The sequence below is a fragment of the Oncorhynchus nerka genome, linkage group LG15 (genome assembly GCF_034236695.1).
Source record: "Oncorhynchus nerka isolate Pitt River linkage group LG15, Oner_Uvic_2.0, whole genome shotgun sequence".
Lineage (NCBI taxonomy): Eukaryota > Metazoa > Chordata > Actinopteri > Salmoniformes > Salmonidae > Oncorhynchus > Oncorhynchus nerka.
This window is the reverse complement of record NC_088410.1, coordinates 21011696-21033639: the sequence shown is the minus strand read 5'-3', so window position 1 is coordinate 21033639 and position 21944 is coordinate 21011696. Positions and strand designations below refer to the sequence as shown.

Genomic DNA, 21944 nt, shown 5'->3' with positions numbered 1-21944 from the left:
TCATAGTGTTGTGTGACGCGGTGATGAAGCCTTCCGTTGCCTGTTCATAGTGTTGTGTGACGCGGTGATGAAGCCTTCCGTTGCCTGTTCATAGTGTTGTGTGACGAGGTGATGAAGCCTTCCGTTGCCTGTTCATAGTGTTGTGTGACGGTGATGAAGCCTTCCGTTGCCTGTTCATAGTGTTGTGTGACGAGGTGATGAAGCCTTCCGTTGCCTGTTCATAGTGTTGTGTGACGCGTGATGAAGCCTTCTGTTGCCTGTTCATAGTGTTGTGTGACGAGGTGATGAAGCCTTCTGTTGCCTGTTCATAGTGTTGTGTGACGGTGATGAAGCCTTCTGTTGCCTGTTCATAGTGTTGTGTGACGCTGTGATGAAGCCTTCCGTTGCCTGTTCATAGTGTTGTGTGACGCGGTGATGAAGCCTTCCAATAGTGTTGTGTGACGCGGTGATGAAGCCTTCCGTTGCCTGTTCATAGTGTTGTGTGACGAATGATGAAGCCTTCCGTTGCCTGTTCATAGTGTTGTGTGACGCGGTGATGAAGCCTTCCGTTGCCTGTTCATAGTGTTGTGTGACGAGGTGATGAAGCCTTCCGTTGCCTGTTCATAGTGTTGTGTGACGCGGTGATGAAGCCTTCCTGTTCATAGTGTTGTGTGACGCTGTGATGAAGCCTTCTGTTGCCTGTTCATAGTGTTGTGTGACGAGGTGATGAAGCCTTCTGTTGCCTGTTCATAGTGTTGTGTGACGCTGTGATGAAGCCTTCCTGTTGCCTGTTCATAGTGTTGTGTGACGCTGTGATGAAGCCTTCCGTTGCCTGTTCATAGTGTTGTGTGACGAGTGATGAAGCCTTCTGTTGCCTGTTCATAGTGTTGTGTGACGCGGTGATGAAGCCTTCCGTTGCCTGTTCATAGTGTTGTGTGACGCGGTGATGAAGCCTTCTGTTGCCTGTTCATAGTGTTGTGTGACGAGGTGATGAAGCCTTCTGTTGCCTGTTCATAGTGTTGTGTGACGTGATGAAGCTTCCGTTGCCTGTTCATAGTGTTGTGTGACGCGGTGATGAAGCCTTCCGTTGCCTGTTCATAGTGTTGTGTGACGAGGTGATGAAGCCTTCCGTTGCCTGTTCATAGTGTTGTGTGACGAGGTGATGAAGCCTTCCGTTGCCTGTTCATAGTGTTGTGTGACGCGTGATGAAGCCTTCCGTTGCCTGTTCATAGTGTTGTGTGACGAGGTGATGAAGCCTTCCGTTGCCTGTTCATAGTGTTGTGTGACGAGGTGATGAAGCCTTCCGTTGCCTGTTCATAGTGTTGTGTGACGCGGTGATGAAGCCTTCCGTTGCCTGTTCATAGTGTTGTGTGACGCTAAGCCTTCCGTTGCCTGTTCATAGTGTTGTGTGACGAGGTGATGAAGCCTTCCGTTGCCTGTTCATAGTGTTGTGTGACGAGGTGATGAAGCCTTCCGTTGCCTGTTCATAGTGTTGTGTGACGAGGTGATGAAGCCTTCCGTTGCCTGTTCATAGTGTTGTGTGACGCTGTGATGAAGCCTTCCGTTGCCTGTTCATAGTGTTGTGTGACGAGGTGATGAAGCCTTCCGTTGCCTGTTCATAGTGTTGTGTGACGAGGTGATGAAGCCTTCCGTCCTGTTCATAGTGTTGTGTGACGAGTGATGAAGCCTTCCGTTGCCTGTTCATAGTGTTGTGTGACGCGGTGATGAAGCCTTCCGTTGCCTGTTCATAGTGTTGTGTGACGCGTGATGAAGCCTTCCGTTGCCTGTTCATAGTGTTGTGTGACGAGGTGATGAAGCCTTCTGTTGCCTGTTCATAGTGTTGTGTGACGCGGTGATGAAGCCTCACCTGTTCATAGTGTTGTGTGACGCAGCCTTCCGTTGCCTGTTCATAGTGTTGTGTGACGAGGTGATGAAGCCTTCCGTTGCCTGTTCATAGTGTTGTGTGACGATGAAGCCTTCCGTTGCCTGTTCATAGTGTTGTGTGACGAGGTGATGAAGCCTTCCGTTGCCTGTTCATAGTGTTGTGTGACGCTGATGAAGCCTTCCGTTGCCTGTTCATAGTGTTGTGTGACGAGGTGATGAAGCCTTCCGTTGCCTGTTCATAGTGTTGTGTGACGAGGTGATGAAGCCTTCCGTTGCCTGTTCATAGTGTTGTGTGAGTGGTGATGAAGCCTTCTGTTGCCTGTTCATAGTGTTGTGTGACGAGGTGATGAAGCCTTCTGTTGCCTGTTCATAGTGTTGTGTGCAGTGATGAAGCCTTCTGTTGCCTGTTCATAGTGTTGTGTGACGCGGTGATGAAGCCTTCTGTTGCCTGTTCATAGTGTTGTGTGACGCTGATGAAGCCTTCCGTTGCCTGTTCATAGTGTTGTGTGACGCGGGATGAAGCCTTCCGTTGCCTGTTCATAGTGTTGTGTGACGAGGTGATGAAGCCTTCTGTTGCCTGTTCATAGTGTTGTGTGACGCGGTGATGAAGCCTTCCGTTGCCTGTTCATAGTGTTGTGTGACGAGGTGATGAAGCCTTCCGTTGCCTGTTCATAGTGTTGTGTGACGAGGTGATGAAGCCTTCCTGTTGCCTGTTCATAGTGTTGTGTGACGAGGTGATGAATTCCATTGCCTGTTCATAGTGTTGTGTGACGCTGTGATGAAGTTGCCTGTTCATAGTGTTGTGTGACGGCATGAAGCCTTCCGTTGCCTGTTCATAGTGTTGTGTGACTGTGATGAAGCCTGGATAGTGTTGTGTGACGAGGTGATGAAGCCTTCCGTTGCCTGTTCATAGTGTTGTGTGAGGCATGAAGCCTTCCGTTGCCTGTTCATAGTGTTGTGTGACGAGGTGATGAAGCCTTCTGTTGCCTGTTCATAGTGTTGTGTGACGCAGGTGATGAAGCCTTCACCTGTTCATAGTGTTGTGTGACGAGGTGATGAAGCCTTCCGTTGCCTGTTCATAGTGTTGTGTGACGAGTGATGAAGCCTTCCGTTGCCTGTTCATAGTGTTGTGTGACGAGGTGATGAAGCCTTCCGTTGCCTGTTCATAGTGTTGTGTGACGAGGTGATGAAGCCTTCCGTTGCCTGTTCATAGTGTTGTGTGAACGAGTGATGAAGCCTTCCTGTTCATAGTGTTGTGTGACGCGGTGATGAAGCCTTCCGTTGCCTGTTCATAGTGTTGTGTGACGTGATGAAGCCTTCCGTTGCCTGTTCATAGTGTTGTGTGACGAGGTGATGAATAGGCAGTTTTCATAGTGTTGTGTGACGCGGTGATGAAGCCTTCCGTTGCCTGTTCATAGTGTTGTGTGACGAGGTGATGAAGGCTTCCTTGTTTCATAGTGTTGTGTGAGTGTGATGAAGCCTTCCGTTGCCTGTTCATAGTGTTGTGTGACGAGGTGATGAAGGCTTCTGTTGCCTGTTCATAGTGTTGTGTGACGAGGTGATGAAGGCTTCCGTTGCCTGTTCATAGTGTTGTGTGACGAGGTGATGAAGCCTTCCGTTGCCTGTTCATAGTGTTGTGTGACGAGGTGATGAAGCCTTCCGTTGCCTGTTCATAGTGTTGTGTGACGAGGTGATGAAGCCTTCCGTTGCCTGTTCATAGTGTTGTGTGACTGATGAAGCCTTCCGTTGCCTGTTCATAGTGTTGTGTGACGAGGTGATGAAGCCTTCCGTTGCCTGTTCATAGTGTTGTGTGACGAGGTGATGAAGCCTTCCGTTGCCTGTTCATAGTGTTGTGTGACGAGGTGATGAAGCCTTCTGTTGCCTGTTCATAGTGTTGTGTGACGCGGTGATGAAGCCTTCTGTTGCCTGTTCATAGTGTTGTGTGATGAAGTCGTCCTGTTCATAGTGTTGTGTGACGAGGTGATGAAGCCTTCCGTTGCCTGTTCATAGTGTTGTGTGACGAGGTGATGAAGCCTTCCGTTGCCTGTTCATAGTGTTGTGTGACGAGGTGATGAAGCCTTCCGTTGCCTGTTCATAGTGTTGTGTGACGAGGTGATGAAGCCTTCCGTTGCCTGTTCATAGTGTTGTGTGACGCGGTGATGAAGCCTTCCGTTGCCTGTTCATAGTGTTGGGTGATGAAGCCTTCCGTTGCCTGTTCATAGTGTTGTGTGACGAGGTGATGAAGCCTTCCGTTGCCTGTTCATAGTGTTGTGTGACGAGGTGATGAAGCCTTCTGTTGCCTGTTCATAGTGTTGTGTGACGAGGTGATGAAGCCTTCTGTTGCCTGTTCATAGTGTTGTGTGACGAGGTGATGAAGCCTTCTGTTGCCTGTTCATAGTGTTGTGTGACGCTGTGATGAAGCCTTCTGTTGCCTGTTCATAGTGTTGTGTGACGCGGTGATGAAGCCTTCCGTTGCCTGTTCATAGTGTTGTGTGACGCTGTGATGAAGCCTTCCGTTGCCTGTTCATAGTGTTGTGTGACGCGGTGATGAAGCCTTCCGTTGCCTGTTCATAGTGTTGTGTGACGCTGTGATGAAGCCTTCCGTTGCCTGTTCATAGTGTTGTGTGACGAGGTGATGAAGCCTTCCGTTGCCTGTTCATAGTGTTGTGTGACGAGGTGATGAAGCCTTCCGTTGCCTGTTCATAGTGTTGTGTGACGAGGTGATGAAGCCTTCCGTTGCCTGTTCATAGTGTTGTGTGACTCGGTGATGAAGCCTTCCGTTGCCTGTTCATAGTGGTGTGTGACGAGGTGATGAAGCCTTCCGTTGCCTGTTCATAGTGTTGTGTGACGAGGTGATGAAGCCTTCTGTTGCCTGTTCATAGTGTTGTGTGACGAGGTGATGAAGCCTTCCGTTGCCTGTTCATAGTGTTGTGTGACGGGTGATGAAGCCTTCCGTTGCCTGTTCATAGTGTTGTGGACGAGGTGATGAAGCCTTCACCTGTTCATAGTGTTGTGTGACGCAGTGATGAAGCCTTCCGTTGCCTGTTCATAGTGTTGTGTGACGCTGATGAAGCCTTCCGTTGCCTGTTCATAGTGTTGTGTGACGAGGTGATGAAGCCTTCCATTGCCTGTTCATAGTGTTGTGTGACGAGGTGATGAAGCCTTCCGTTGCCTGTTCATAGTGTTGTGTGACGCATGAAGCCTTCCGTTGCCTGTTCATAGTGTTGTGTGACGAGGTGATGAAGCCTTCCGTTGCCTGTTCATAGTGTTGTGTGACGAGGTGATGAAGCCTTCCGTTGCCTGTTCATAGTGTTGTGTGACGAGGTGATGAAGCCTTCCGTTGCCTGTTCATAGTGTTGTGTGACGAGGTGATGAAGCCTTCCGTTGCCTGTTCATAGTGTTGTGTGACGAGGTGATGAAGCCTTCCGTTGCCTGTTCATAGTGTTGTGTGACGCTGTGATGAAGCCTTCCGTTGCCTGTTCATAGTGTTGTGTGACGCGGTGATGAATCCATCCTGTTCATAGTGTTGTGTGACGAGGTGATGAAGCCTTCCGTTGCCTGTTCATAGTGTTGTGTGACGAGGTGATGAAGCCTTCCGTTGCCTGTTCATAGTGTTGTGTGACGCGGTGATGAAGCCTTCCGTTGCCTGTTCATAGTGTTGTGTGACGAGGTGATGAAGCCTTCCGTTGCCTGTTCATAGTGTTGTGTGACGAGGTGATGAAGCCTTCCTGTTCATAGTGTTGTGTGACGAGGTGATGAAGCCTTCCGTTGCCTGTTCATAGTGTTGTGTGACGAGGTGATGAAGCCTTCCGTTGCCTGTTCATAGTGTTGTGTGACGAGGTGATGAAGCCTTCTGTTGCCTGTTCATAGTGTTGTGTGATGATGAAGCCTTCTGTTGCCTGTTCATAGTGTTGTGTGACGAGGTGATGAAGCCTTCTGTTGCCTGTTCATAGTGTTGTGTGACGAGGTGATGAAGCCTTCTGTTGCCTGTTCATAGTGTTGTGTGACGAGGTGATGAAGCCTTCCGTTGCCTGTTCATAGTGTTGTGTGACGCTGTGATGAAGCCTTCCGTTGCCTGTTCATAGTGTTGTGTGACGAGGTGATGAAGCCTTCCGTTGCCTGTTCATAGTGTTGTGTGACGCGGTGATGAAGCCTTCCGTTGCCTGTTCATAGTGTTGTGTGACGGTGATGAAGCCTTCCGTTGCCTGTTCATAGTGTTGTGTGACGAGGTGATGAAGCCTTCCGTTGCCTGTTCATAGTGTTGTGTGACGAGGTGATGAAGCCTTCTGTTGCCTGTTCATAGTGTTGTGTGACGAGGTGATGAAGCCTTCTGTTGCCTGTTCATAGTGTTGTGTGACGAGGTGATGAAGCCTTCTGTTGCCTGTTCATAGTGTTGTGTGACGAGGTGATGAAGCCTTCTGTTGCCTGTTCATAGTGTTGTGTGACGCGGTGATGAAGCCTTCCGTTGCCTGTTCATAGTGTTGTGTGACGCTGTGATGAAGCCTTCCGTTGCCTGTTCATAGTGTTGTGTGACGCTGTGATGAAGCCTTCCGTTGCCTGTTCATAGTGTTGTGTGACGAGGTGATGAAGCCTTCCGTTGCCTGTTCATAGTGTTGTGTGACGCTGTGATGAAGCCTTCTGTTGCCTGTTCATAGTGTTGTGTGACGCGTGATGAAGCCTTCCGTTGCCTGTTCATAGTGTTGTGTGACGAGGTGATGAAGCCTTCCATTGCCTGTTCATAGTGTTGTGTGACGCGGTGATGAAGCCTTCCGTTGCCTGTTCATAGTGTTGTGTGACGAGGTGATGAAGCCTTCCGTTGCCTGTTCATAGTGTTGTGTGACTCGGTGATGAAGCCTTCCGTTGCCTGTTCATAGTGTTGTGTGACGAGGTGATGAAGCCTTCTGTTGCCTGTTCATAGTGTTGTGTGACGAGGTGATGAAGCCTTCCGTTGCCTGTTCATAGTGTTGTGTGACGAGGTGATGCAGCCTTCCGTTGCCTGTTCATAGTGTTGTGTGACGAGGTGATGAAGCCTTCCGTTGCCTGTTCATAGTGTTGTGTGACGCTGTGATGAAGCCTTCCGTTGCCTGTTCATAGTGTTGTGTGACGCGGTGATGAAGGCTTCCGTTGCCTGTTCATAGTGTTGTGTGACGAGGTGATGAATTCCATTGCCTGTTCATAGTGTTGTGTGACGAGGTGATGAAGCCTTCCGTTGCCTGTTCATAGTGTTGTGTGACGAGGTGATGAAGCCTTCCGTTGCCTGTTCATAGTGTTGTGTGACGAGGTGATGAAGCCTTCCGTTGCCTGTTCATAGTGTTGTGTGACGAGGTGATGAAGCCTTCCGTTGCCTGTTCATAGTGTTGTGTGACGAGGTGATGAATCCATCCTGTTCATAGTGTTGTGTGACGAGGTGATGAAGCCTTCCGTTGCCTGTTCATAGTGTTGTGTGACGCGGTGATGAAGCCTTCCGTTGCCTGTTCATAGTGTTGTGTGACGAGGTGATGAAGCCTTCCGTTGCCTGTTCATAGTGTTGTGTGACGAGGTGATGAAGCCTTCCGTTGCCTGTTCATAGTGTTGTGTGATTGATGAAGCCTTCCGTTGCCTGTTCATAGTGTTGTGTGACGAGGTGATGAAGCCTTCCGTTGCCTGTTCATAGTGTTGTGTGACGAGGTGATGAAGCCTTCCGTTGCCTGTTCATAGTGTTGTGTGACGAGGTGATGAAGCCTTCTGTTGCCTGTTCATAGTGTTGTGTGACGCTGTGATGAAGCCTTCTGTTGCCTGTTCATAGTGTTGTGTGACGAGGTGATGAAGCCTTCTGTTGCCTGTTCATAGTGTTGTGTGACGCTGTGATGAAGCCTTCCTGTTCATAGTGTTGTGTGACGCGGTGATGAAGCCTTCCGTTGCCTGTTCATAGTGTTGTGTGACGAGGTGATGAAGCCTTCCGTTGCCTGTTCATAGTGTTGTGTGACGAGGTGATGAAGCCTTCCGTTGCCTGTTCATAGTGTTGTGTGACGCGGTGATGAAGCCTTCCGTTGCCTGTTCATAGTGTTGTGTGACGAGGTGATGAAGCCTTCCGTTGCCTGTTCATAGTGTTGTGTGACGAGGTGATGAAGCCTTCCTGTTCATAGTGTTGTGTGACGAGGTGATGAAGCCTTCCTGTTCATAGTGTTGTGTGACGCGTGATGAAGCCTTCCGTTGCCTGTTCATAGTGTTGTGTGACGCTGTGATGAAGCCTTCCTGTTCATAGTGTTGTGTGACGTTGAAGCCTTCCTTCCTGTTCATAGTGTTGTGTGACGAGGGTGATGAAGCCTTCCGTTGCCTGTTCATAGTGTTGTGTGACGAGGTGATGAAGCCTTCGTTGCCTGTTCATAGTGTTGTGTGACGCGGTGATGAAGCCTTCCGTTGCCTGTTCATAGTGTTGTGTGACGAGGTGATGAAGCCTTCCGTTGCCTGTTCATAGTGTTGTGTGACGAGGTGATGAAGCCTTCCGTTGCCTGTTCATAGTGTTGTGTGACGAGGTGATGAAGCCTTCCGTTGCCTGTTCATAGTGTTGTGTGACGAGTGATGAAGCCTTCCGTTGCCTGTTCATAGTGTTGTGTGTGTGAAGCCTTCCTGTTCATAGTGTTGTGTGACGCGGTGATGAAGCCTTCCGTTGCCTGTTCATAGTGTTGTGTGACGAGGTGATGAAGCCTTCCGTTGCCTGTTCATAGTGTTGTGTGTGAGGTGATGAAGCCTTCCGTTGCCTGTTCATAGTGTTGTGTGACGAGGTGATGAAGCCTTCTGTTGCCTGTTCATAGTGTTGTGTGACGAGGTGATGAAGCCTTCCGTTGCCTGTTCATAGTGTTGTGTGACGAGGTGATGAAGCCTTCCGTTGCCTGTTCATAGTGTTGTGTGACGAGGTGATGAAGCCTTCCGTTGCCTGTTCATAGTGTTGTGTGACGAGGTGATGAAGGCTTCCTGTTCATAGTGTTGTGTGACGCGGTGATGAAGCCTTCCGTTGCCTGTTCATAGTGTTGTGTGACGAGGTGATGAAGCCTTCCGTTGCCTGTTCATAGTGTTGTGTGACGCGGTGATGAAGCCTTCCGTTGCCTGTTCATAGTGTTGTGTGACGGTGATGAAGCCTTCTGTTGCCTGTTCATAGTGTTGTGTGACGAGGTGATGAAGCCTTCCGTTGCCTGTTCATAGTGTTGTGTGACGAGGTGATGAAGCCTTCCGTTGCCTGTTCATAGTGTTGTGTGACGAGGTGATGAAGCCTTCCGTTGCCTGTTCATAGTGTTGTGTGACGAGGTGATGAAGCCTTCTGTTGCCTGTTCATAGTGTTGTGTGACGAGGTGATGAAGCCTTCCGTTGCCTGTTCATAGTGTTGTGTGACGAGGTGATGAAGCCTTCCGTTGCCTGTTCATAGTGTTGTGTGACGAGGTGATGAAGCCTTCCGTTGCCTGTTCATAGTGTTGTGTGACGAGGTGATGAAGCCTTCCGTTGCCTGTTCATAGTGTTGTGTGACGAGGTGATGAAGCCTTCCGTTGCCTGTTCATAGTGTTGTGTGACGAGGTGATGAAGCCTTCCGTTGCCTGTTCATAGTGTTGTGTGACGAGGTGATGAAGCCTTCCGTTGCCTGTTCATAGTGTTGTGTGACGAGGTGATGAAGCCTTCCGTTGCCTGTTCATAGTGTTGTGTGACGAGGTGATGAAGCCTTCCGTTGCCTGTTCATAGTGTTGTGTGACGAGGTGATGAAGCCTTCCGTTGCCTGTTCATAGTGTTGTGTGACGAGGTGATGAAGCCTTCCGTTGCCTGTTCATAGTGTTGTGTGACGAGGTGATGAAGCCTTCTGTTGCCTGTTCATAGTGTTGTGTGACGAGGTGATGAAGCCTTCTGTTGCCTGTTCATAGTGTTGTGTGACGAGGTGATGAAGCCTTCCGTTGCCTGTTCATAGTGTTGTGTGACGAGTGATGAAGCCTTCTGTTGCCTGTTCATAGTGTTGTGTGACGCGGTGATGAAGCCTTCCGTTGCCTGTTCATAGTGTTGTGTGACGCTGTGATGAAGCCTTCCGTTGCCTGTTCATAGTGTTGTGTGACGCTGTGATGAAGCCTTCCGTTGCCTGTTCATAGTGTTGTGTGACGCGGTGATGAAGCCTTCCGTTGCCTGTTCATAGTGTTGTGTGACGCTGTGATGAAGCCTTCCGTTGCCTGTTCATAGTGTTGTGTGACGAGGTGATGAAGCCTTCCGTTGCCTGTTCATAGTGTTGTGTGACGAGGTGATGAAGCCTTCCGTTGCCTGTTCATAGTGTTGTGTGACGCGGTGATGAAGCCTTCCGTTGCCTGTTCATAGTGTTGTGTGACGAGGTGATGAAGCCTTCCGTTGCCTGTTCATAGTGTTGTGTGACGAGGTGATGAAGCCTTCCGTTGCCTGTTCATAGTGTTGTGTGACGAGGTGATGAAGCCTTCTGTTGCCTGTTCATAGTGTTGTGTGACGAGGTGATGAAGCCTTCCGTTGCCTGTTCATAGTGTTGTGTGACGAGGTGATGAAGCCTTCCTGTTCATAGTGTTGTGTGACGAGGTGATGAAGCCTTCTGTTGCCTGTTCATAGTGTTGCCTGTTCATAGTGTTGCCTGTTCATAGTGTTGTGTGACGCGGTGATGAAGCCTTCCGTTGCCTGTTCATAGTGTTGTGTGACGCTGTGATGAAGCCTTCCTGTTCATAGTGTTGTGTGACGCGGTGATGAAGCCTTCCGTTGCCTGTTCATAGTGTTGTGTGACGCGGTGATGAAGCCTTCCGTTGCCTGTTCATAGTGTTGTGTGACCTGTTGCCTGTTCATAGTGTTGTGTGACGAGGTGATGAAGCCTTCCGTTGCCTGTTCATAGTGTTGTGTGACCATCCTGTTCATAGTGATGATGTTCATAGTGTTGTGTGACCCATTGTTCATAGTGTTGTGTGACGCGGTGATGAAGCCTTCCGTTGCCTGTTCATAGTGTTGTGTGACGAGGTGATGAAGCCTTCCGTTGCCTGTTCATAGTGTTGTGTGACGCGGTGATGAAGCCTTCCGTTGCCTGTTCATAGTGTTGTGTGACGAGGTGATGAAGCCTTCCGTTGCCTGTTCATGGTGTTGTGTGAGTGATGAAGCCTGTTGCCTGTTCATAGTGTTGTGTGACGAGGTGATGAAGCCTTCCGTTGCCTGTTCATAGTGTTGTGTGACGCTGTGATGAAGCCTTCCTGTTCATAGTGTTGCCTGTTCATAGTGTTGTGTGACGAGGTGATGAAGCCTTCTGTTGCCTGTTCATAGTGTTGTGTGACGCGGTGATGAAGCCTTCCTGTTCATAGTGTTGTGTGACATGAAGCCTGTTGTGTTGTGTGACGAGGTGATGAAGCCTTCCGTTGCCTGTTCATAGTGTTGTGTGACGCGGTGATGAAGCCTTCCGTTGCCTGTTCATAGTGTTGTGTGACGAGGTGATGAAGCCTTCCGTTGCCTGTTCATAGTGTTGTGTGACGAGGTGATGAATCCATCCTGTTCATAGTGTTGTGTGACGCGGTGATGAATCCATCCTGTTCATAGTGTTGTGTGACGCTGTGATGAAGGCTTCTGTTGCCTGTTCATAGTGTTGTGTGACGCGGTGATGAATCCATCCTGTTCATAGTGTTGTGTGACGCTGTGATGAAGCCTTCCTGTTCATAGTGTTGTGTGACGCGGTGATGAAGCCTTCCGTTGCCTGTTCATAGTGTTGTGTGACGAGGTGATGAAGCCTTCCGTTGCCTGTTCATAGTGTTGTGTGACGAGGTGATGAAGCCTTCCGTTGCCTGTTCATAGTGTTGTGTGACGAGGTGATGAAGCCTTCTGTTGCCTGTTCATAGTGTTGTGTGACGAGGTGATGAAGCCTTCCGTTGCCTGTTCATAGTGTTGTGTGACGAGGTGATGAAGCCTTCCGTTGCCTGTTCATAGTGTTGTGTGACGAGGTGATGAAGCCTTCCGTTGCCTGTTCATAGTGTTGTGTGACGAGGTGATGAAGCCTTCCGTTGCCTGTTCATAGTGTTGTGTGACGAGGTGATGAAGCCTTCCTGTTCATAGTGTTGTGTGACGCGGTGATGAAGCCTTCCGTTGCCTGTTCATAGTGTTGTGTGACGAGGTGATGAAGGCTTCCGTTGCCTGTTCATAGTGTTGTGTGACGAGGTGATGAAGCCTTCCGTTGCCTGTTCATAGTGTTGTGTGACGAGGTGATGAAGCCTTCTGTTGCCTGTTCATAGTGTTGTGTGACGAGGTGATGAAGCCTTCCGTTGCCTGTTCATAGTGTTGTGTGACGAGGTGATGAAGGCTTCTGTTGCCTGTTCATAGTGTTGTGTGACGAGGTGATGAAGGCTTCCGTTGCCTGTTCATAGTGTTGTGTGACGAGGTGATGAAGGCTTCTGTTGCCTGTTCATAGTGTTGTGTGACGAGGTGATGAAGGCTTCCGTTGCCTGTTCATAGTGTTGTGTGACGAGGTGATGAAGACTTCCGTTGCCTGTTCATAGTGTTGTGTGACGAGGTGATGAAGCCTTCCGTTGCCTGTTCATAGTGTTGTGTGACGAGGTGATGAAGCCTTCCGTTGCCTGTTCATAGTGTTGTGTGACGAGGTGATGAAGGCTTCCGTTGCCTGTTCATAGTGTTGTGTGACGAGTGATGAAGCTTCCGTTGCCTGTTCATAGTGTTGTGTGACGAGGTGATGAAGCCTTCCGTTGCCTGTTCATAGTGTTGTGTGACGAGGTGATGAAGCCTTCTGTTGCCTGTTCATAGTGTTGTGTGACGAGGTGATGAAGCCTTCCTGTTCATAGTGTTGTGTGACGAGGTGATGAAGCCTTCCTGTTCATAGTGTTGTGTGACGAGGTGATGAAGCCTTCCTGTTCATAGTGTTGTGTGACGAGGTGATGAAGTCTTCCGTTGCCTGTTCATAGTGTTGTGTGACGCGGTGATGAAGCCTTCCATTGCCTGTTCATAGTGTTGTGTGACGCGGTGATGAAGCCTTCTGTTGCCTGTTCATAGTGTTGTGTGACGAGGTGATGAAGGCTTCCGTTGCCTGTTCATAGTGTTGTGTGACGAGGTGATGAAGGCTTCTGTTGCCTGTTCATAGTGTTGTGTGACGAGGTGATGAAGCCTTCCGTTGCCTGTTCATAGTGTTGTGTGACGAGGTGATGAAGCCTTCTGTTGCCTGTTCATAGTGTTGTGTGACGAGGTGATGAAGGCTTCCGTTGCCTGTTCATAGTGGTGTGTGACGCTGGGATGAAGCCTTCCTGTTAATTTGCTGTTTGAGGAGCTGTAGCAGCATCTCTCCTGCTGTCTGACAGATTTACCTCTGAGGCTCTGCATATGTAGGCTGTACGCGTGATAAATATAATGCATTACGAATATACTGTACACACGTGCCAATTTAATTCCACTGAATTATGCAAATGAACCTATAGACTGATAAGCATGACCAGTCAAATGTATTTAGATCATCTGGTATTTCCATCAATCCCAGTAAAAAATCCCTGTTTTAGGTAGGATCACCACTTTATGTTAAGAATGTGAAATGTCAGAATAATAGCAGAGAGAATAATTTATTTCAGCTTTTATTTCTTTCATCACATTCCCAGTGGGTCAGAAGTTTACATACACTCAATTAGTATTTGGTAGCATTCCCTTTAAATGGTTTAACTTGGGTGAAACGTTTCGGGTAGCCTTCAACAAGCTTCCCACAATAAGTTGGGTGAGTTTTGGCCCATTCCTCCTGACAGAGCTGGTGTAAGGGAGTCCGGTTTTTAGGCCTCCTTGCTCGCACACACTTTCAGTTCTGCCCACAAATGTTCTATAGGATTGAGGTCAGAGCTTTGTGATGGCCACTTCAATACCTTCGTTGTCTTTAAGGCATTTTGCTTTGGAAATATGGTTGGGGTCATTGTCCATTTGGAAGACCCATTTGTGACGAAGCTTTAACTTCCTGACTGATGTCTTGAGATGTTGCTTCAATATATCCACTCATGATGCCATCCATTTTGTGAAGGACACCAGTCCCTCCTGCAGCAAAGCACCCCCACAACATGATGCTGCCACCCCTGTGCTTCACGGTTGGGATGGTATTCTTTGGCTTGCAAGCCTCCCCCTTTTTCCTCCAAACATAACGATGGTCATTATGGCCAAACATATCTATTTCTGTTTCATCAGTCCCCATGTGCAGTTGCAAACCGTAGTCTGTCTTTTTTATTGCGGTTTTGGAGCAGTGGCTTCTTCCTTGCTGAACGGCTTTTCAGGTTATGTCGATATAGGACTTGTTTTACTGTGGATATAGATACTTTTGTACCCGTTTCCTCCAGCATCTTCACAACATTTACATTTACATTTAAGTCATTTAGCAGACGCTCTTATCCAGAGCGACTTACAAGGTCCTTTGCTGTTGTTCTGGGATTGATTTTCACTTTTATCACCAAAGTACGTTCATCTCTAGGAGACTGAACGCGTCTCCTTCCTGAGTGGGATGGCTGCGTGGTCCCATGGTGTTTATACTTGCGTACTATTCTTTGTACAGATGAACGTGGTACCTTCTGGCGTTTGGAAATTGCTCCCAAGGATGAACCAGACTTGTGGAGGTCTACCATTTTTTTCTGAGGTCCTGGCTGATTTCTTTTGATTTTCCGATGATGTCAAGCAAAGAGGCATTGAGTTTGAAGGATTGGCCTTGAAATATATCCACAGGTACAACTCCAATTGACTCAAATTATGTTAATTAGCCTATCAGAAGCTTTTAAGCGATGACTTTATTTTCTGTAATTTTCCAAGCTGTTTAAAGGCACAGTCAACTTAGTGTATGTAAACTTCTGACCCACTGGAATTGTGATACCGTGAACTATAAGTGAAATAATCTGTCTGTAAACAATTGTTGGACAAATTACTTGTCATGCACAAAGTAGATGTCCTAACCGACTTACCAAAACTATAGTTTGTTAACCTGTTAGTCCTATAGGGGCAGTATTTCATTTTTGGATAAAAAGACGTGCCCGTTTTAAGCGCAATATTTTGTCACGAAAAGATGCTTGAATATGCTTGGAATTGATAGCTTTGGAAAGAAGACAGTCTTACGTTTCCAGAAATGCAAAGATTTTCACTGTGAGTCCCTTAGAACAAATGTTTCGGGCAAAACCAAGATGTATGACCGACCAGGAAATGCACAGGATTTCTGAGGCTACGTTTTCCATGATCGCCTTATATGGCTGTGAATGCGAAAGGAATGAACAGACTATTTCTCTTGTTTCCCCAAGGTCTCTGCAGCATTGTGACGTATTTGTAGGCATATCATTGGAAGATTGACCATAAGAGACTACATTTACCAGGTGTCCCGCTAGGTGTCTGCGTGCCAATTGGTGCGCAAAAGTCAGGTCCCGGTATTTTTCCATTCAAATCTCAGAACAAACCAGGCTACAAGGACGGTGCTTTCAATGGAGAGAAATATGACAAACCACCTTCAGGATTGATTCAAACAACGTTTTCCATGTTTCAGTCGATATTATGGAGTTAATTCGGAAAAAAGTTCGACATGTAGGTGACTGAATTTTCGGTTAGTTTCGGTAGCCATATGCATAGTAACAAAAGGGAACGATGTGTCCTACACAAGAATCTTTCAGGAAAAACTGGACATCTGCTATGTAACTGAGAGTCTCCTCATTGAAACATCTGAAGTTCTTCAAAGGTAAATTATTTTATTTGATTCCTTGGCTGGTTTTTGTGAATATGTGCTAAATGCTAATGCTAACGCTAAGCTAGCTATCACCACTCTTACACAAATTAGTGATTTTCTCTGGTTCTAAAGCATATTTTGAAAATCTGAGACGACAGGATTGTTAAGAAAAGGATAAGCTTGAGAACAGGCATATTTATTTCGTTTCATTTGCGATTTTTAAAAATCGGACTAAGAGGTTAACAAGAAATTTGTTGAGTGGTTGAAAACGAGTTTTAATGACTCCAACCTATGTGTATGTAAACTTCCGACTTCAACTGTATGTAGGGAATAGGGTGCCATTTAGGTTGCATTCATAATGTTGTGGTGTTATGTTGCTGTAATGAATGTGTTTTTCACCATGGTCCCCTTCCTCTTGTCCTCAGGTCCCCCTGTCCCTCTCTCTGGGTGGGGAACGTCACCGTGGACCTCACTGAGAAGCACATATGGGACCTTTTCAAAACGTACGACCACCATGCCCCATTTCCATCTGTTTTAGTTCAGTAGCCTGACCTATCTATCTCTATATCCACTGCTTAGGCTTCTCCTGTTTTAGTTCAGTAGCCTGACCTATCTATCTCTATATCCACTGCTTAGGCTTCTCCTGTTTTAGTTCAGTAGCCTGACCTATCTATCTCTATATCCACTGCTTAGGCTTCTCCTGTTTTAGTTCAGTAGCCTGACCTATCTATCTCCATATCCAGTGCTTAGGCTTCTCCTGTTTTAGTTCAGTAGCCTGACCTATCTATCTCCATATCCACTGCTTAGGCTTCTCCTGTTTTAGTTCAGTAGCCTGACCTATCTATCTCCATATCCACTGCTTAGGCTTCTCCTGTTTTAGTTCAGTAGCCTGACCTATCTATCTCCATATCCACTGCTTAGGCTTCTCCTGTTTTAGTTCAGTAGCCTGACCTATCTATCTCCATATCCACTGCTTAGGCTTCTCCTGTTTTAGTTCAGTAGCCTGACCTATCTATCTCCATATCCACTGCTTAGGCTTCTCCTGTTTTAGTTCAGTAGCCTGACCTATCTATCTCCATATCCACTGCTTAGGCTTCTCCTGTTTTAGTTCAGTAGCCTGACCTATCTATCTCCATATCCACTGCTTAGGCTTCTCCTGTTTTAGTTCAGTAGCCTGACCTATCTATCTCCATATCCACTGCTTAGGCTTCTCCTGTTTTAGTTCAGTAGCCTGACCTATCTATCTCCATATCCACTGCTTAGGCTTCTCCTGTTTTAGTTCAGTAGCCTGACCTATCTATCTCCATATCCACTGCTTAGGCTTCTCCTGTTTTAGTTCAGTAGCCTGACCTATCTATCTCCATATCCACTGCTTAGGCTTCTCCTGTTTTAGTTCAGTAGCCTGACCTATCTATCTCCATATCCACTGCTTAGGCTTCTCCTGTTTTAGTTCAGTAGCCTGACCTATCTATCTCTATATCCACTGCTTAGGCTTCTCCTGTTTTAGTTCAGTAGCCTGACCTATCTATCTCCATATCCACTGCTTAGGCTTCTCCTGTTTTAGTTCAGTAGCCTGACCTATCTATCTCCATATCCACTGCTTAGGCTTCTCCTGTTTTAGTTCAGTAGCCTGACCTATCTATCTCCATATCCACTGCTTAGGCTTCTCCTGTTTTAGTTCAGTAGCCTGACCTATCTATCTCCATATCCACTGCTTAGGCTTCTCCTGTTTTAGTTCAGTAGCCTGACCTATCTATCTCCATATCCACTGCTTAGGCTTCTCCTGTTTTAGTTCAGTAGCCTGACCTATCTATCTCCATATCCACTGCTTAGGCTTCTCCTGTTTTAGTTCAGTAGCCTGACCTATCTATCTCCATATCCACTGCTTAGGCTTCTCCTGTTTTAGTTCAGTAGCCTGACCTATCTATCTCCATATCCACTGCTTAGGCTTCTCCTGTTTTAGTTCAGTAGCCTGACCTATCTATCTCCATATCCACTGCTTAGGCTTCTCCTGCTGTGACTTTCTTTGTTTCTTACATGGTGTGTGGTGATAATCATCAAGAAACATAACATTAACACCTTAAATGGTTTACTCAAAATGGCCGCCGGTCTACCATTCTAATACTATGACATTTATCTGTTTGTTGAGTTGGAATGGTGATCATTATTCTTTTACGTTCTAATTCTATGTCCTTTACTGTAGGTGTGGGGAAATAGAGAGAATGTAGAACTCTGATACTAATTCTATGTTCTGTACCATAGGTGTGGTGAGATAGAGAGTATCAGAGTTCTACATGAGAGATTCTGTGCCTTTGTCAACTTCAAGAATAGCAACATGGCCGCTGTCGCCTTAGAGAGGCTCCAGGTGAGTGGTGGGATGAAACATAATGCTGTCAAATGCCTTCAACTATGTGAGATGTGCTTTCAATTCCTCAGCTTGAACTTTAGGAGTGTGTACTTTTGGGACTATGCTATTGTACCTTTGGAACTATGCTATTGGTTCCATTGCACTTTTGGGACTATGCTATTGGTTCCATTGTACCTTTTGGACTATGCTATTGTACTTTTGGGAGTATGCTTTTGGTTCTATTGTCTGATTGGAAATATGCTTTTGGTTCCATTGTACCTTTTGGACTATGCTATTGTACTTTTGGGAGTATGCTTTTGGTTCTATTGTCTGATTGGAAATATGCTTTTGGTTCCATTGTACTTTTGGGACAATGTTTATTTAACCAGGCAAGTCAATTATTAATAACAATGACTGTGAGGCCAAAGGCCTTGTGTGAGTATGGATAACCTCTCAATCGAATTAACATAATAGTCCAAATCGCCTAAAAACCTGTCCGTTCAAGATAGAGATATCAGTCCAACGCAGAAGTGGCAGAGTGAGAGCGATGTTTGTCAGACCATGAGACATCCCGAAAAACGAAAACATCTGTACAAAAACATGATTTAAAAATAAGTTTGACTAAAAGGACAACACAGACAGAAGACACTGGCAACAGCTCACATACACCAGCAAACTGTGTGTGTGTGTGTGTGTGCGTAGTGTAAAAGAACAGGCTTCCTTACATAAGGCAATACAAACTAGTGTCATGTGGTGACAACTAGAAACAGCTACATGGCTCAACAACCTGTTCATCTATTTGTCCTTTGAACTCCTCCAGACACCAGGTCCTGGTGTTTTAGGTTGGCCCGGAGGGAATTCAAGATCAGGGGCTGAGTAATGAAAGGGACTATTAGCATAAAACAAGATTTGAGATCTGAGCTTGTATTAAGTGTTCTCATTTTGAGCTGGAAGAGCAATGTTTCTTAACTGAATAGGAATGGACCAGGGTTTGAGGCTGCATGTTGCTACTGATGTCCACCTGACAGCACTGTAGAGATCTAAATGTTGAGTTAGACGTCCCTGCATGATACACAGAGTTAAGAGCCTTCAGTGTACAGCTTGAGTCTTGCACATAAATAGTATCATCATGGTCCAACACAGAGAGAAAAGTACAACGATTCAACTCCTTTCTGGCTGCAAAGGAAAAACAATCTTTGTGCCGGTAATAAAACCCAATACGTTGTTATTGGATCCATTGTACTTTTGGGACTATGCTATTGGTCCTATTGCATGTAGTATTTTGAATGTGCCTGCTGTTTGTCCTCCTGTCCAGGGTGTGGAGCTGGAGAGCACCAGGCTGGTAATCAGGTACCCAGACCACTGGGTCCAGAGAACCCCTCCATCTCCTCAGAGGACCAACTCTATAGGCCTCAACACCTCCTCAGCCTCCCAGTACGCCTCCACAGGGTAAGACATCCAACTGTCATTCAAAACATCATTATGAGTTATTCTAAAGTGTTACCAATCAACTCATATAAACCTTTGAAATGTACAAAGTGATGGAAGGAGGAAGCAGGAGCTCAGGTGCAGGTGTTTGTGTTTTCATACTGTTTGTCTCTCTCTCTCACAGGACCAGGAGGATGGCTCCCATCAATGGTGACGAGTGTTTCTTCTGGAGGACCACCGGCTGTTTCTATGGTGACAGGTGTCGCTTCAAACACAAGCCTGACCAGAGAGGAAGAGACAGGAAACCATGGCAACCTTGACCACCACGCAGGGACTGGATAGTACAGAGGGAGGAGAATGATGAGGATGAGGGACTGTGTCCCTACTTTAAAAGGGAAAAGGAGGTTGAGGGTGGGGGCGGGGGTGTCACCCCGTTTGTAGTCCTCTGGCACAGACCACAGATCCCAGACAGAACACTAGCCATATATAATGAGTGTGTGAAGTGTCAATCAAAGTGAAGAGGAGTGCACCTCTGATTTCCTTCCCCCTCTCCCTCGGCCAGAGCTGTGAAACATGGAAATGACATCATCATTAGAACTTGAAGGGATCTTTGCCCAGTGAACCTCCTCTATGATGACCATGTTGTAGACACTAAGGGGGATGACATCTGTTGTTATCATGTGTTTTACTGTGTATGTATATATGGTCATGTGACTGGACATGTGACCCCTTGTGATGTCATTGTGAGACTCACTGCCAGCCTGATGCCATAGGGTGCCTAGTAATTGTCCCTACAGGGGATAAATAAACAATGCTTTTTTAATTGAATATGGGGCATGTTCCAGGCAGACTAAATTGCAGTCACCTGCCTTCTCTCACAACACCTGGATAAGTGTTTGTTTAAGATGTCAGCTGACCCAATCATGATATAGCAAACTGATGCAGGACTGCACAGTCAGTGACATGGCACACAACCACGAGTCAGTCTGGAACGTCTCCAGTGTCCATGGGGTGTTCTAACATCCAGACCACCTTAAATGAAACAAGTAGTGTACTACTGTGGATATTGGAACAAGACCCATAACACCTTCCTAATATTGAGTTGCTCCTCCCCCTTTCACTCTCAGAACAGCCTCAATTTGTTGGGGCATGGACTCTACAAGGTGTCAAAAGTGTTCCACAGGGATGCTGGCCCATGTTGACTCCAATGCTTCCCACAGTTGTGTCAAGTTGGCTGGATGTCCTTTGGGTGGTGGAACATTCTTGATACACACGGGAAACTATTGAGCGTGAAAAACCCAGCAGCATTGTAGTTCTTGACACACTCAAAGCAGTGCACCTGGCACCTAATACTGTACCCCGTTCCATGACACTTAAATCGTTTGTCTTGTCCATTCACCCTCTGAATGGCACACATACACAACCCATGTCTCAATGCTTAAACATCCTTCTTTAACCTGACTCCTCCCTTTCATCTACACCGATTGAAGTGGATTTAACAAGTGATCATAGCTTTCACCTGGATACACCTGGTCATTTATGTTATAGAAATAGCAGGTATTCCTAATATTTTGTACACACAGTGTTCGCTCGGTGGACTAATACATGTCTGTTCAGTGGACTAGTACATGTCTGTTCAGTGGACTAGTACACGTCTGTTCAGTGGACTAGTACACGTCTGTACAGTGGACTAATACATGTCTGTTCAGTGGACTAATACATGTCTGTTCAGTGGACTAGTACACGTCTGTTCAGTGGACTAGTACACGTCTGTACAGTGGACTAGTACACGTCTGTACAGTGGACTAATACATGTCTGTTCAGTGGACTAGTACAGTGGACTAGTCTGTTCAGTGGACTAGTCTGTACAGTGGACTAATACATGTCTGTTCAGTGGACTAGTACACGTCTGTTCAGTGGACTAGTACACGTCTGTTCAGTGGACTAGTACACGTCTGTTCAGTGGACTAGTACACGTCTGTTCAGTGGACTAGTACACGTCTGTTCAGTGGACTAGTACACGTCTGTTCAGTGGACTAGTACACGTCTGTTCAGTGGACTAGTGGACTACGTCTGTTCAGTGGACTAGTACACGTCTGTTCAGTGGACTAGTACACGTCTGTTCAGTGGACTAGTACACGTCTGTTCAGTGGACTAGTACACGTCTGTTCAGTGGACTAGTACACGTCTGTTCAGTGGACTAGTACACGTCTGTTCAGTGGACTAGTACGTACACGTCTGTTCAGTGGACTAGTACGTACACGTCTGTTCAGTGGACTAGTACGTACACGTCTGTTCAGTGGACTAAAATGACAATATGATGAGCACAGAATGACTGTTTCAGAGCATCAATGTAAAAAGACTATCTGTCTGTATCCTCTCAGCATGTGGGGGAGCTGAGTGTACAAATGACTTACTGTTTTATTACGTCAATCAGTTGTATTCATTCATAATAAAATACAGTTTTATCAAATCAGATGAAGTTTCATTATTAAATGTAAATTTTATCTGCTGCCACGTCTTGTACATTTATATTTACGTTTCCCTCTGATTGGATTGTCTGAATTCACTTGTCGAGTGACAATTACATTTAAAAAACGACATTAATGAAAGATGTGAATCCCTCTACTGGCA

The 21944-nt window shown here is 46.6% G+C and overlaps 1 protein-coding gene across 2 annotated transcripts in view; it reads left to right on the top strand.

Moving 5' to 3' along the window:
- The window catches only part of LOC115121174 (uncharacterized), a 48990-nt gene extending 28852 nt beyond the window's left edge, over positions 1–20138 (top strand). Inside the window, exons 11-15 of one of the 2 annotated variants that reach the window (XM_065001261.1) lie at positions 15473–15547; positions 15961–16038; positions 17798–17900; positions 19198–19331; positions 19495–20138. In XM_065001261.1, the coding sequence (XP_064857333.1) occupies positions 15473–15547; positions 15961–16038; positions 17798–17900; positions 19198–19331; positions 19495–19630 (526 nt within the window). In that variant the 3' untranslated portion in view covers positions 19631–20138. The remainder of the gene's footprint in view (positions 1–15472; positions 15548–15960; positions 16039–17797; positions 17901–19197; positions 19332–19494) is intronic. The other variant, XM_065001262.1, reaches the window with a different exon arrangement.
- Positions 20139–21944: the final 1806 nt, after the last annotated feature.